The sequence below is a fragment of the Mustela putorius genome, unplaced genomic scaffold (assembly GCF_011764305.1).
Source record: "Mustela putorius furo isolate JIRA1106 unplaced genomic scaffold, ASM1176430v1.1 tig00003867_pilon_pilon_pilon, whole genome shotgun sequence".
In the NCBI taxonomy this organism is placed as follows: Eukaryota; Metazoa; Chordata; class Mammalia; order Carnivora; family Mustelidae; genus Mustela; species Mustela putorius.
Genome location: NW_025422019.1, coordinates 18,737,865 through 18,753,487, shown reverse-complemented (window position 1 = coordinate 18,753,487; position 15,623 = coordinate 18,737,865). Strand labels below are relative to the sequence as shown.

The 15,623-nt window shown below is 40.9% G+C and overlaps 2 protein-coding genes across 2 annotated transcripts in view; one reads left to right on the top strand and one right to left on the bottom strand.

Moving 5' to 3' along the window:
* The window catches only part of THSD7B (thrombospondin type 1 domain containing 7B), a 730,694-nt gene that overhangs the window by 584,452 nt on the left and 130,619 nt on the right, over positions 1 to 15,623 (bottom strand). The window lies entirely within an intron of this gene.
* LOC123387908 (heat shock protein beta-1-like) lies at positions 715 to 1,507 on the top strand. Its single transcript, XM_045066486.1, has one exon. It carries the CDS (start codon positions 750 to 752, stop codon positions 1,371 to 1,373), a length of 624 nt encoding a protein of 207 aa, XP_044922421.1. The 5' UTR covers positions 715 to 749; the 3' UTR covers positions 1,374 to 1,507.

The following is a 15,623-nucleotide window of genomic DNA, read 5'->3' as shown; positions in this document are numbered from 1 at the left end:
TGTTTATAGCAGCAATGTCCACAATAGCCAAACTATGGAAAGAACCTAGATGTCCATCAACAGATGAATGGATCAAGAAGATGTGGTATATATACACAATGGAATACTATGCAGCCATCAAAAGAAATGAAATCTTGCCATTTGCAACAACATGGATGGAACTAGAGCGTATCATGCTTAGCGAAATAAGTCAAGCAGAGAAAGACAACTATCATATGATCTCCCTGATATGAGGAAGTGGTGATGCAACATGGAGGCTTAAGTGGGTAGAAGAAGAATAAATGAAACAAGATGGGATTGGGAGGGAGACAAACCATAAGTGACTCTTAATCTCACAAAACAAACTGAGGGTGGGGGGGGGGGGTTTAGGAGAAGGGGGTGGGATTATGGACATTGGGGAGGGTATGTGATTTGGTGAGTGCTGTGAAGTGTGTAAACCTGGTGATTCACAGACCTGTACCCCTGGGGATAAAAATATATGTTTATAAAAAATAAAAAATTAAAGTGATTTGTCAAAAAAAAAAAAAACAAATCAATAAAATAGCTTTCTAGAATGTGCAAAAAAAAAAAAAAAAAGAGTGAGGGGAAAAAAAAAAATCTACCTGGATTTAGAAATACTACAAATCACTGTTACTTTTATTCATTCAGTCAGTCTGTGATGAACCCTAGAAAATGGGCTAGGACCTGGGGTAAGAATGGTCCAGAAAGACTTCTCCAAGCCTCAGCCAGAAGCGCGGAGCCAAGTCAGCATGACCGAGCGCCGAGTGCCCTTCTCGCTCCTGCGGAGCCCCAGCTGGGACCCTTTCCGCGACTGGTACCCGGCCCACAGCCGCCTGTTCGACCAGGCCTTCGGGCTGCCCCGGCTGCCCGAGGAGTGGGCGCAGTGGTTCGGCCACAGAGGTTGGCCGGGCTACGTGCGCCCGCTGCCCCCGGCTACGGTCGAGGGCCCCGCCGCGGTGGCCGCGCCCGCCTACAGCCGCGCGCTCAGCCGGCAGCTCAGCAGCGGCGTCTCGGAGATCCGGCAGACGGCCGACCGCTGGCGCGTGTCCCTGGACGTCAACCACTTCGCTCCCGAAGAGCTGACGGTCAAGACGAAGGACGGCGTGGTGGAGATCACCGGCAAGCACGAAGAGAGGCAGGACGAGCATGGCTACATCTCCCGGTGTTTCACTCGAAAATACACGCTGCCCCCCGGTGTGGACCCCACCCTGGTCTCCTCCTCCCTGTCCCCTGAGGGCACGCTCACCGTGGAGGCCCCGCTGCCCAAGCCAGCCACCCAGTCTGCAGAAATCACTATTCCTGTCACCTTCGAGGCACGTGCCCAGATTGAGGGCTCAGAAGCTGGAAAGTCGGAGCAGCCTGGAGCCAAGTAAAGGCCTTACTTAGCCCTGCTGGCCGCACCCCCACCTCAGTAGCCATCACTGACCATCCCTACCTGCCAATCTGTATGCTTTTTTGATACGTCTATCTTCTGTTTTTCTCAAATAAAAGTTCGAAGCGACTGCCCCCCCCAAAAAAAAAAAAAAAAAAAAAAAAGAATGGTCCAGAAAAACAGGAGCACCACTCCATGGTCTCTTTCTTGGGACTTCTTGTGTAATGTGTGAACTACTTTAATTCATGGGGAACCATACAACACAATAAAGCAATACTTTTCTTATCTAAAAGCTCACACTAATAATCTGGGAACATACCTCTCTACAACATTTTCTAGCAGCCAAAAGCTCAGCCTCCAAGTAGCAAAAATGTGTCACCAAGAGGTGAACTCCTCATGCCACAGAACGTTCTGAGAATTACTTTACACATATCACTGACAGGGATTGGTTAACTGGTTTCCAAGCCAGTGAGTCAAAGCAAAATAAGAAAAAAGAGAGGGGGACAGTTAAACGGTGGTAAGAAGCAGGTACTTCAACAACAAACAGAACACAGCTTCCTCATAAAAAAGAGACACACACACAACTCCTCATAAGGCAGATTGTTGGGCTCAAAGGTCACACCAGTCAGAGGCCGATTAGCTTCTGGGGCTGTGAGTCCTGGAATCCGTTCTGTCTTGATGACGTTACCAGTGCTACCACACTTTCAATGCTCCTGTATCCAAGCTCGTTGCAATATGACGTTGCAGCAATTCCATCACGATGTGGAGTCTTCTTCTTCATCCCCCAACACTGGGCTAACCTCGTGACTTACTTTGTTTGAAACAACGTGCTGCGTTCTGAGAGGTCTCAAGAAGCCTTGTATATTCCTGCTTCCCATGGACTATACGTGCCATGTGAACTAAGCCTGGGCTAGCCTGCTGGAGGACACGGCACCACAGGTGGCAGAAATGAATCACACCAGCTATGACCATTTCACATCAACCAGCTTCCAGCAGACCCTCTAACTGCCTGGAGATACATGGGCAAGTCTAGCCCAGAGCAGCAGAACCATCTGTCTTACCTGTAGACACATACATAATAATAAAATTATCTATTATTCTGGATAAGCCTAATCTAAGACTTGAGATCACTACGATGCAGAGTGCCAAAGGAATCACCCCAACACCCACACGTATGAAAAATACGCTTTCCTAGGCTCTTCTGCAAGCTTCACGGTCCCCTTCCTTCCACTGGAGCACTTACAGAGGTCTGTATACAATATGGACATTTTTGTATTTGTGTTTATACCACCAATCTTTCTCTACATCTGTGTAATTATGTACTCATGCATGAGCACAATTTAGGAATCACAACATGGTGTTACTTCTCCCTCACAAAGATCAGCAATGCACATGAGCATATTAAGGCCTTTGAGAAATCCCACAACAAACTGTCACAAGACTGACCAATATTTTTTCTTTGTTTTGTTTTTCAATTAAAGATTTTATTTATTTGACAGAAAGAGACACAGCAAGAAAGGGGAGCAGAAGAGGGAGAAGCAGGCTTCCTGCTGAGCAGGGAGTCCAATGTGGAGCTCAATCCCAGGACCCTGGATCATGACCTGAGCTGAAGGCAGATACTTAACGACTGAGCCACCCAGGCGCCCCATGACCAATGTACTGAAAGACCTTTTGGCTCACATAACATAAGTATACTCAACAGGGCCCTGACTCCAGGAAGAGAGTTCTAGAGAAACCGTACATTTCAGAAGATTCTACTTTTGTACTCATAGTAGCCCAGGAAAATTAATTCTTCCTCAATTTGCATTTTGAGCTATCCTCAAGAGATATAGTTTTGCCATATTATGACAAATATGTGTGTATATATTTGAGAATCTTAAAAACAGGGTATCGGTTGCCAGTGATTTTTTAAAAATGCAGGTAATGGAAATAATCTAAAAGTACAACAATGAGGAAAGAGTTATATTTATCCACAAGATGGAGTATCTTTTAGCCACAAAAACAATGCTAATTTTAAAAAGAACCTGGAAAATACTTATAATATTATTCTAAGTGACAAAGCAGAAAATATTTTATATTTTGCTATTTCATTTATACAAAATTTACACAGGGATGAAATAAACTGAAATGTTAAAAATGATTTTCTTTGCTTGATGGGATATGGAAAATATATATATAAGTATCAGGGTATTTTTATATAATTTCCAGTATAACTTAACATAAAACAAAACCGATTCTGTTCAGGAAAAAAAAAGTCAATTCTAGGTCCTTGGAAATTGCCAAAGCAACATGTACCTGACTAGTTAACCCTGTTTTTCAGATCTGAGCTTAGATGTGTTTCCTTCTGGGAGATTATTCAAAACCCTGAAATGCAGTAGATTCCCTTCCTGAGAATGTCCACAGCACACTCAGCTCTTTACCATCATGGCACTTAAAACTTCGTGTTCCATTTTCTCGTTTACTTCTTTATACAACTTCCATACAATAACCTCTCAGTGCCCAGCTAGCTCACCACTGTAATCCCGGTGCTTAGCACAGTGACTCAAACATGGTACCTGTCAAATTAAAATCACTGAACTATGGAAAGTTTGAATGTTTTCTCATTTCCTAAATGTACTGCATAAAATATGGCACAGATAATGTAATATCTGCTTTCTAAAACAATGAAATTCCCCCCTTAAATAATATCTTTCATTAAGGCAGCTGATTTTTTGATAACTTATCTAATTTAAACTTCCCGTTAATTTTTACCTATAAGCTCTTTCCTCCATACCCAGTTTAAAGGATAACAGAGATCCCTGTCATGTCTTACATATTTCTATCAGCAGAACTATCTAAGCACTATAAGGTTAGTGCTTATAAGGCTCCTACTCAAGGCTCTCGGTTTGCCTTAGGTTAGAATATACTCCTCTAAGTGTATGACTCCAAACCAGTACATTGTTTTAACATCAAATTCTTACTTAGGTCCAGAACAACCGCTTTAATAATGGAAACTGTTTGAATTTCAGAACTTAAATTCTATTCAATTATCCTCAAAATTTCATGATATGGTACATTTGGGGAGATTTGTACATATATAAGAAGAGCAATAATAACATGATTAGCTTTCATTTACTGGATACTTACTGTGTGCTTGGCATAATGCTAAGCAATATACACACATTATGTCATCTGACCCTCACTTTATGAGGCAGATAATATAATTTTACTCTCTAATGATGGGCAAAATTGAAGCACCTATCTTGAGTTTACAAAGTGCCAGAGCCAGGATTATGAACGACAGAGTTCAATTTATTAATCAAATTGTCATTCCTTCTACAAATATTTACTGAGTGCCTATTCTAATAAAGACATTGCTTTGTGTCCTAGGAATATATCAACGAACAAACAAAAAGTCCGTGGGCTCCTAGAGCCTACATTTTTTTTTTTTTTAAGATTTACTTACATGCCCTCCCTAATACCCACCACCAGTAGAGACTACATCCAAATCAAGATAGAAACCTAAACACATGTGTAAATGCATACTGTGCAAAGATAGCTGAACGCCCACCAAAACGTATCTTTCCTCTGTGGTAGAATGTATTTGCCACCGAGAAGCAGTTGTTTTGCCAGGCTTAAATTTCCCAGCTCCCTTACATCAAGATGTGGTCATGTGACTACTACTTGCCAAGAGAATGTGAGTTGAACTGACCTGCATTCTGCTTGCACAAAGGCTTCAAGAAATCTGGAGTGAGATGCAATCCCCAATTCTCTGTTACCTAAAGTCCTAAGAAACAGAGGAGCCTCCACATGGATGCAGCCTGATTCTCTATTACTTAGAGGAAAGATAACTGTCAACCAGGATGACTGTTCTCTGAGTGATAAATAGCCATCTGCGAGCTAAGGCATTAAACTGGACTCTATTTTTTTTTTTTAAAGATTTATTTATTTGAGAGAGAGCATAGCAGGGAGGGGCAGAGGAAGGAGGAGAGAGAAACCCAAGCACACTCTGCCCTGAGTGTAGAGCCCAACACAGGGCTCGACCCTATGACTCGGAGAACCTATGACCCCGAGATCATGACCTGAGCTGAAGTCAAAAGTTGAACCCCCACTGACTGCACTACCCAGGTGTCTCAGGGCTCTATTTCTTAGAGCAGCTAGCACTACCCTAAACAATACAGAATATGGTACCTTGATTTGGGTGCTTCCGTGAAAATAACCTAAATATGTGACACTAATTTAGTGGTCAAACAGTGAGTGACATCCAACAGATAACACAGTCTAAAAATATGAAGACCTACAGTTATTAAATATTTGAGAACTCTGTTACCTATAATAACAGAAAAGACAGACCAAGTACCTACGTAGCCTATAGCTCCAGGAAGTTTGACTTTTGAGCGTTGGTTTTTGTCAGGTTATACTTGTTGCTTTTCCCAATGCATTACAAGAAACTAATAAGCTCAGGGTGAAGTTGACTGCTTAGTAAACAGAAACTGAGGAACTTGCCGGGTTAGAGAAACAAATGATAAATGACTATAAACATCCTGAGATGGGAATGAAAAATGAGGGCCAATCTTTAGTAAAAATTATAATTTAAGCAAATATACTCAGTTGGAAACAAAAATAAGATTGTGGGTATGGCTTCCCAACCCATACCTATTGTTTCAGGTGGCCACCATTGGATGACAGGCGTGAGTCTGAGGAATCAAAGAACCAAAGTAGTCTCAAAAAAGATATACTGGAAACTGTGCTGGTGGATGTTGGGGAATAGACACACAACATGGGTTGAAAGCAAACAGAGCAAAAGGATATGAAGTCTTAAGGAATTTTATTGCCAAAGAAACGATGAGCCTGGCCTTTAAAAAGCCTTGGACTCTCAAATCCTTAAAGCAATCCTTGGTCTCCCAAAGTTTCATGAACAGGAAGCAAGTTGCAAAAATTGCATGGCCTCTTAAAAACGTATTTTCCCAGGACACCTGGGTGGCTCAGTGGGTTAAAGCCTCTGCCTTCAGCTCAGGTCATGATCTCAAGGTCCTGGGATCGAGCCCCACATTGGGCTCTCTGCATAGAAGGGATCCTGCTTCCCCCTCTCTCTCTCGGTCTGCCTCTCTGCCTACTTATGATCTCTCTCTGTTGAATAAATAAATAAAAATCTTAAAAAAAAAAGTATTTTCCCAAAGCTCACTTCAGATGTGCCCATGGAGAAAACCAGACAAGGAAGAGCTTCTTAGAAGGTAAGTAAAGAACTACAGAAAACAATGGAGACGGAAGTTCCTCCCAAACGCAATCTAGATTCTAACCAGGAGAATCCCTCCACTGTAAAAGTAGAGTTTTCATAATGCCTCTCCTGAGGATTCCATTACTGCTCTGAGACTACCGACAGCCCTGTTCTGATTGGGAACTGTGTTATCTGTATGTTGTCCCTGTTCTACCACTTAATTTGAAGGTAAGAGAGCAATTTTTTTCATCACCTCCACCTCCTGGCAAATAGATGAGGGAACATGACTAGTTATGACCAAAAGAGTCTCAATAGGATACATGTGCCCATTCTGGACAACGACTTCAAGAAGTGAGCATGCTTCCAACACACACTTTCCCCTTCTGCTGCCTTTAGACTCTAGAGAATAATGCCTAGATGAAAGACATCCAGGACTATGCAACCTCACACAGAGGACAGTTGTCTGCCAAACAGGAACATTTATCTTGAGCTACTGCAGAGATAATAAATAAACTTCTATAATCAGAGTATGTGGTGACCCATTTGTTACCCCCTGCCCCCTGCTCACCCTGCTCTATGTAATCTGCATCCACAATAAAATTCTAAATCGATAAAGTTTGAGGAAGAAAATGAAAGATGGTAATGGAGAGGGCTACATCCCAATTAGCTGGGGTGACTGAAATAGAAAGATCAGAGAAGTTCTCTCTGAGAAGGTTACATTTTTGTTGAGAAAGAAGGAGTCTGGCACATTTTTGGACAAGCATTTGGGACAAAAATTGTAGCCCATGTAAAACTTTTAATCTAAAAATGAGTTTTACACTTCTAACAAAGAGCAAAAAAGGCCAGGGTGGTTGAAGTATAGATAGAAAAGGGAGAGAGGATGGACTTGGTGAGTGTTGCGTCTTATTGGCTTAGGGAGAAGATTGGACGAATCTGAAGTCTAATGGGAGATTCTTGGAAGGTTTCAGGTATAATGACATAAATGACCTAGTTTACCTGGAAGCTACATGGAGAATGACATTAGGTAGGCAAGAATGAAGAATGAGGTTACCACAGGACTCCGCTCATGGGATAACGGTGGCGTGCCCGGAAGAGTAGTGATGTTGATGGTGAAATGTGGTCAGGTCAGGCTACAACTTGGAGCTAGAGCTGAAAGGGCTTATGTATGGATTGGACAGTCTGAGTGAAGAAAAAAATGAGAAACCAATGGTACTTATAGGTTTGTCCCAAAAAGCCAAGTGGATGGTGGTGTTCTTTGCTGAGATGTGAAAACTGAAGAAATATTAAGTTGACTACGTGTGGGAAAAAGAAGAATTGTGTGTGTGTACTTTAAGCAGAGCACCTCACACAGGTTACGATTAACTGTAAATTTTTAATATAGGTATACTAATCTATGTTATCAGGTTGCCCCAATTATAATGGGAAAGGGGTGCTAACCTTTGGAAGTTTTGTTGTTGTTGTTGTTGTTGTTTTTAAGATTTTATTTATTTCTTTGACAGAGAGAAAGATAGCAAGAGAGGGAACACAGGCAGGAGAAGTGGAAGAGGGAGAAGCAGGCTTCCCTCTGAGCAAGGAGCCCAATGCAGGCCTCGATCCCAGGACTCTGGGATCATGATCTGAGCCAAAGGCAGACACTAACAACTGAGCCACCTGGGTGCCCCAACCTTTGGAAATTTTAGAGGGACTCAATAAATATATCACATCTCCCTTCTTCTGAAGTCTCAATTTGAACTTGACCAAGAAACAAATCCAAAAACCAATTATGTAAAGATCTAAATATCACTTTCATAAATAATGATGCTGATTAGAGAAGATAACTGTGGACCCCAGGCTAAGCAGCTGTACTGATACTAAATCCCATTTCCTTTCCTGTCAAAGGCAATTCTGAAAAAAAAGCATGCCTACATTGTAGTGAGGTTCCTAAACGCATAACGGAGAACATATTTCAATACGGACTTTCTGAGAAACAAGGCCAGAAATGCCTAAGCCATACAAGTGTAAGTAACCCACCACTAAACCCACCACCAACCAGTTAGGTGTGTCCCATTCTTCTAAGGGAAGAGTGAGGCAACAGATCATGAGTCCACAAATCTTACCACTCAAGAATATAAAGGAAAGGAAAAGAAGTTTCTACCTTAAAACAAATACAAATAAGCGAATATTATAGATGTCTGGAAAGCACCAATATAGGATAGAACGAGGACAAAAGGACAGAATTTTCAGGGAATGGATGTCTTTTGAAAGAGGGGCAGACATGCAAGAAATGGCCTTTTCCCTGATACGTTCAAACCGGGCTCTTGAAACGAAGGGACAGATTTAAACAAAACTGAGATTTTACTTTACTTCAGATAGTAAAAGAAAAAAAAAAAACTAGAAGGGAGAAGAAAATCCCTTGTCCATTAGTTGGATTTGAGGTGAAAATTCTGTTTTCCTATTTTCCACTCTCATACTATATGGGTGGCTCCTACCCAGGGGGAGAAACTGTCACCCTTCATCCAGCTACAAGCTGCCAGCTCCCATTCCATCACTGCCACCACTTCTCGCAAGTTCCTGATGATTTCCTGACAGAACTGATGACTCCATCTGAGGATTCTGGTCCTTGGGCCTTTTATTTTTATTCTTTCTTGACTAACCATTCTTCCCTGAGGGATTAAATAGTAAAACTACTAAAAAGAGTCGACACAAAGGAAAGAAATAGGCTGCACAAAATGCTGTTGTTGGCCAACAGGCTAGCTCAAAGCTCCTTACGTTCCTTCCATCTTACGTTTAATGTGTGGACAAAGAAGGTGTTGCTCATAGGTCCCTTCTGTCTCATGCTTCTAGGGTTCTGTTCAGAATTGCAGGGAACTACATCTCCCAGATTCCCTTCCTGACATAGGTTCACCCACCTCAAGACACTGACAGAAGACAGGGAGGGGCAGAAAGCAGGGGGAACCCCAGCAGCTACTAGACTTCTCCCAGCGTCCAGTCCCACTGCCAGCCACTGCACCTGCAGTCCTACCGCACGACTGGCAGCCCCCAACATGGCACCAGCCCCCGCCACATCAACGCTAAGAAAACTCCTCTTCCCTTCCATTGTCCCTCCAAATCCAGGAGTGATAACAGCTTCCAGTGGTTTCTAAACTCTAGAAGAGTTTGCCACCTTCTGTTTAGCTTCTTGGCTCTTGCATCCAATTCCCTGTTAGATTCCCTCTGTGAAAATATCTAGGATGGTTTCTCGCATATAGACTGGAACACAGCTGACATGGGCAATCTGTGTGTGGGTTTTGTTTTAAGTTTGTTTATATTCATTATGCCAGGAAGATGCAAACTATGATCTTCGGACCCACTGCTTGTTTTCGTAAGTAAAGTTTTATTGGAACACAGTCATACTCCTTCATTTAAGTATTATCTCTAGTTGGTTTTATTGTACAACAGCAGAATTGAGTACCTGTGACAGAAACTTTATGGCACTCAAAATCTAAAATATTTACTACCTGGCCTTTCACAGAATATGTTCCCTGACTCTTGCACTAAAAAAAATAAGACCTTCCATCTAGAGGCCCAGGTAGGCTCCTGATCATTACAGTCTAGACCAGCACTATCCAACAGAAATATAGTGTGAACTACCATGTAATTTTAAATTTTCCAAGGTGAATCAATTTCAACGATATAATTTTATTTAAGTCAATGCATCCTATAAGACTTTCAACATGTTGCCAATACAAAAAACTGTTGAGCCATTTTAGAGTTTTAGTATTATGCCTTCAAAATGCACTGTGTATTTTACATTTATAGTACTGCATTTTATTGTAAATACTTGATTTCTATTTAGGTTTCATAAAATTTATAGTTGAAAACTGTAGATGTATAATACACAACCTATGATAACTAATAAAACAAAAATAGTGACAACACTAAATGTTGGCCAAGATCCAGATAAACTGGCTCATTCCTGCATTGCTCCTGGAAATGTAAAATGGTACAGCCACTCTGCAAGGAATTTGGCTGTTTCTTATAAAACTAAATATGCCGACTACCAGATGATCCAGCAGTTGCACTCTTGAGCACGTATCTCAGTTAAATCTGAACTTATGTTCACACACAAACCTGCATACAAATGTTTTCTTGTAGCTTTATTCATAATAACACCAAGCTGAAAAAAATACAAATGTCCTTCAACAGGTGAATGGTTACCCAATCTGTGGGACATCCATACACTATAATGTTACTCAGCAAGAACTACTGAAACATGGAACAGTGTGGGTAAATCTCCAAATTAAGTGAAAAAACCCAGACTCAAAAAGCAGCTACCCACACAATTCTACTTGCGTAGTATTCTTGGAATGACAAAATTATAGAAACAGAGAAAAATTAGAGGTTGCCAAGGTCGGGATGGGAGAGGTAGGGAAGAAGGCAGGTATGACTATAAAAAAATAGAAGGGCTCATGAGGGATTCTTGTGGTGATGGAAACGCTTTGAATCTAGCTATATGATGTCAATATCCTGATTTTGATCTTGTGCTATAGTTTTGCAAAGATGTTCTCATTAGAGAAATTGAGTCAAGGATACATGGAATCTCTGTGTATCATTTCTTACAACTGCAGGTAAATCTACAAACTAAAAAGCTTAATTTTCATAAATATAGTTTCACACAACCAAGTTTCTGTCATAACTGAAAGTTTTCCATCAACTGAATCATTTATCAGTTTATCAATTTTACAAACTGGCTAAATTTTTAAAAATTAGAAATTCAATCCTTGGGGCACCTGGGTGGTCTGGTGCGTTAAGGCCTCTGCCTTCAGCTCAGGTCATGGTCCCAGGGTCATGGGATTGAGCTCCACATCGGGCTCTCTTCTCAGTGGGGAGCCTGCTTCCCCCACCCCCCCACCTGCCTCCCTGACTACTTGAGATCTCTGTCCGTCAAATAAAATCTTAAAAAAAAAGAAAGAAAGAAATCCAATCCTTAGTCGCCCTTACTACATTTCAAGATCTAAAAAACCACAAGTAGCAGGTGGCTAAATCATTACACAGAGTGACTCTAGATCCTCTTTTGGGGCTACAACCAGCCAAAATATAGGCAAATTTGAACCATTCAACAAGAGAATGGCCACATCAAACTACTCCCAGAAAGCACACATCCTACAAAGAAATACACATGTCTAGTTTAAAAATTCTGCAATTCGAAAAGAGGTAATGAAACCTCCGCAGTATTAAAAACTAACCAGTTGTGACAAACTGCTTATAGAGATGCATTGTTCTCTAGACAGCCAGCTAACAGGATGTTGCCTCCTCGATAAGATGTACATGTCCTCCGTCTACACCCTTATTTTAAAAGGAGGAATACAATAAATAAAAGTGAATTATTTTAGATTACAGCTTTTCCCACCAACCCTTATTTCTGCATGAACAATGGGTTTAGTATGATGAGCGGTGACAGGGACGGCACACATTCACAAAAGGGAAGCTGATGCTGTGCTCAGACGTTCCCTCTCTTTGACAGAATGAAAAATGAAACTGGAAGATGGAATGAAATTGCAGCTCCCACACACTCTGGCTGTTCGCCATGCGGAAGGGCCATGGGAGACGGGTGGAGGTGGTCTCTGGGAATGGAGCACTGAAGAGAGGTGGGAAGGGCTGAGGGGTTCTGTGCCCTTGGTGACCACAGTGATTAGCAGTTGCTGAATGAAACAACGGCAGGGCGTGGGGGTGCCACAACTTCACATGTGTGTGTTTCCGCTGCTGGGGACTTGGATGACAGCCATTGGATCAGGTCATGAGAAAATCAGCAGAAACCATTTTCTAAAGGAAATGCAGCACTTTAGCAGTTCTGGAAGGAGTCAACAGCCCCTGGGTCTAGCACTCAAGGCCCTCCATCACGCGGACTTTTCTGCCTGCCCACGTTTCGTGCCTCTACTCTTGTTGACCTTAGAACACTTAGAACAAATTGCCCCTGCAACTTTCCCTCAGCTTCTACCTCTGCCTACAGGGATATCAGTTCCATCTCCTTTTTTTCATCTTCTAAATTCCTCGTAAAAGCACATCTGCTGGAAAGCCAACCCAGCTCTAAGTGAGCTTGCCTTCTGTGGGATTTCCAGAGCATTTTGCAGACAAGTAAACTGAGGATCAGAACGATTAAGGAGCTAGCTTAAGGTCACACAGCAGGTAACTGTCAAAACGAGCATTCAAATGAAATCTTCTTTCTGTCTCCAAAACCTGTGCTTTTACCTCCGTACTATTCTGTTAACTCAGGACACAGGCATTTAAGCAAACTACATTTTATGGAGCAGCTGATGGATGCCAGGACCTAAACTGGGCACTAAGGACACAGTAAATAATCAATTAAAGTCACTCACAATACTATCATAAGTATACTTTGTAAAAATATGTACAGAGAATTACAAGGTTTCACAGAGATATGACACTGACAGGGGGTTTGCAAGCTGGATAAAAACTTAGCAGGTAGAAAGGGCCTGGTCAAGGCCTGGAAAGGGAGGAAAGAATGCAGGATGATATATTCTAGCTGGAGCAAATGCAGGTTCAAGGGTAAAGAATTCTGAAAGCCAGGAGACTTGTAGAACATAGTTCAACAGCATGCTAGAAATACGGTCAAGGACAGGTTGTAGGGAATTGCATTGTCACACGTAAGAGTTGGAAGGTATTCTGTGGGTTAAAAGAACCACAAAAGTATTCTTAAGCAGAGGATGATCAGATCACATGGGTATCCCTTTCATTTATTCCTCAAGTATATATTGAGTACCAAGCATTGTGTTGAAACCGGAGACATAAATAAGAGTTTCCAGTTGAATGGTGGAGCGAAGCAGATCAGACCAAGAGCTACAGAAAAATAAGGTAAACTCCTAAACAGAGATGTGTGCAGGATGATATGAACACAGAGCATGGGGCACTGCTTAGAACAGCAGGGGACGGTTCCCTGGAGGAGATGGCATGTTGGCGGTGGCTGAGGATGGGCTGGAAGGTATTACACAGGGAATAAAAGGAGAGGATTAAACAACAATAAGAACATTTGAGAATCATTTCATAAAAAAGATTAAAATATTTGATGATGTACTAGAATAGGTATGGGGACAAGGAAGAAACAGAGGGAAGAACTGGGTCGTGATCAAAACCTTTAGTCCACTGTCACTATGGGATGGCCAAGTATTGCTATACAGTAAGAGGAACTGCCAACAATTCACAAACAAAAAGAACTGTATAGAAAGAAAATACTGGAAAGGCAGGAAGAGAATGCCAGATAACAGTATCATACTTTTCTTATTTTTTTAATATTAATCATTACATCACTTAGCTAATCATGGTAAATATTGAGTCATTTCACTCAGAAAAATAGCACATGCTTGAGCTTAATAAAATAATAAGTCCTATTTTATTTGCTTTCTTGTTCCATAGGTGTCTTGCAAGGTGCAAACTGAACTCCCTGGAAACGTGAAGCCTGCACATACAAACATACAAGAGAGTTTTCCAGAAGCCGTGTTTTGTTTGTTGCATCAATCTGAGAGCACAGATGTGTGCTTCTGAATCCTTTTAGTTTTCTAAAAATTTTCAAGCTTTAGAATATAGATTGACACATAGATTTCCAGAGATTGTCTCAGTACTTCTGTTGTACCTTTATGAGGTTTCTCTGGTTTTACTTGTTATGAGACTCATAACCTCATTGCCAACCAATCGATCATTATTTTCAAGCCTTAAAATTGTTTCTATACTTATGTGGAAACACAGTAAGCAGCACCTCTGCAGTACTCTACTATAATATTCTTAATTTAAAAAAAAAAAAAAACTGAAGTTTAAAATGTGATCTATGTTTTTTTAAACTTAATAATTTATTCTAAAAATAAAATTTATAATGTATTTTTCTTATATTTAAGGACAGATCGTTAGTTTTAAAAGAGAGAATTCAAGACTCACTTTCTCTACACACACCAACATCAATCTACACGTAAAAAGGTTGAAAAAGATCAGAGCTCTTGACTGAGAAAAGGAAAAAATCCGCTCCAAAAAGAGTTAAAATAAAAGTCAAAAAGAATCTTTCCTCAGCTGCACAGATGTTAAAATTTGTCATACTGCATCACATACAAGAGAACTTTTGGACGTATTATAACAGTGCAAGCTAAAGCACAGCATTAATTTTGAATCCTGCTGCTGGGCATTTGAAGAAAAAGGAATTGGATATAGATTTTATATATATATAAATTTTATATATATTTATAAATTTATATATATTTTATATATATATATATTTTATATATATTTTATATATATATATATTTTATATATATAAAATCTATATCCAATCTATATATAAAATATATATATATTTTATATATATAAAATCTATATCCAATTCCTTTTAGATATATATATTTATATATAAATATAAATCAATTTTGATCTCAGTTTGGATTGATGGTACATTAAATCTTACCTCCTTGGTAAACTGAACAAACATGGATGCCTGGGTGCAGAGAAAGACAACTATCATATGATCTCCCTGATATGAGGAAGATATGGGTGCAGAGAAAAACAACTATATATATATATATATTTTTTTTTTTTTAATGAGATCTTCAAAAGTTAAAAATGATTGTCCACAACTCTTCAAACTAGGAATGAAAAGTCATGGGAGCATCTCAGAGCATAAGACCTGCGCTGCCCTAAGTGGAGAGGGGTCTGCAGAAGCTGAGGGACTACGGGAGCCTGTACAATGGACACAGAGAGCGCAGGGCTGCCCTGACATCAAAGTGTGGGAGCCAGGAAGCCATGCTTCAGCCGCGTGCTCAGTTCTACTTGGCGGTCTGTTTCACGCACTGGCATCTGCCCTTGCAAACCCAAATACTGTCCGTACAACATTAAGAATACACTAGCCCCCCATGATGACTTCAAAATCAGCTCATCAGACTTAGCTCACATGTGCTGCCTGCTTCCCACTCACTGAGCCAGTCCACTCCCCACACTCATCGCCCGCCCTGTCCTCCTGGTGAGCAATTGTGTCCTGACACTTCCATTCTCTCCAAGGTGCAAATCTCTCCTCAAGCCTCTTCCCAAAATTGGTTCCAC

Bases quoted from the DNA above. Each gene is read 5' to 3' on its own strand.
- LOC123387908 (XM_045066486.1), top strand. From the start codon at position 750: ATGACCGAGCGCCGAGTGCCCTTCTCGCTCCTGCGGAGCCCCAGCTGG.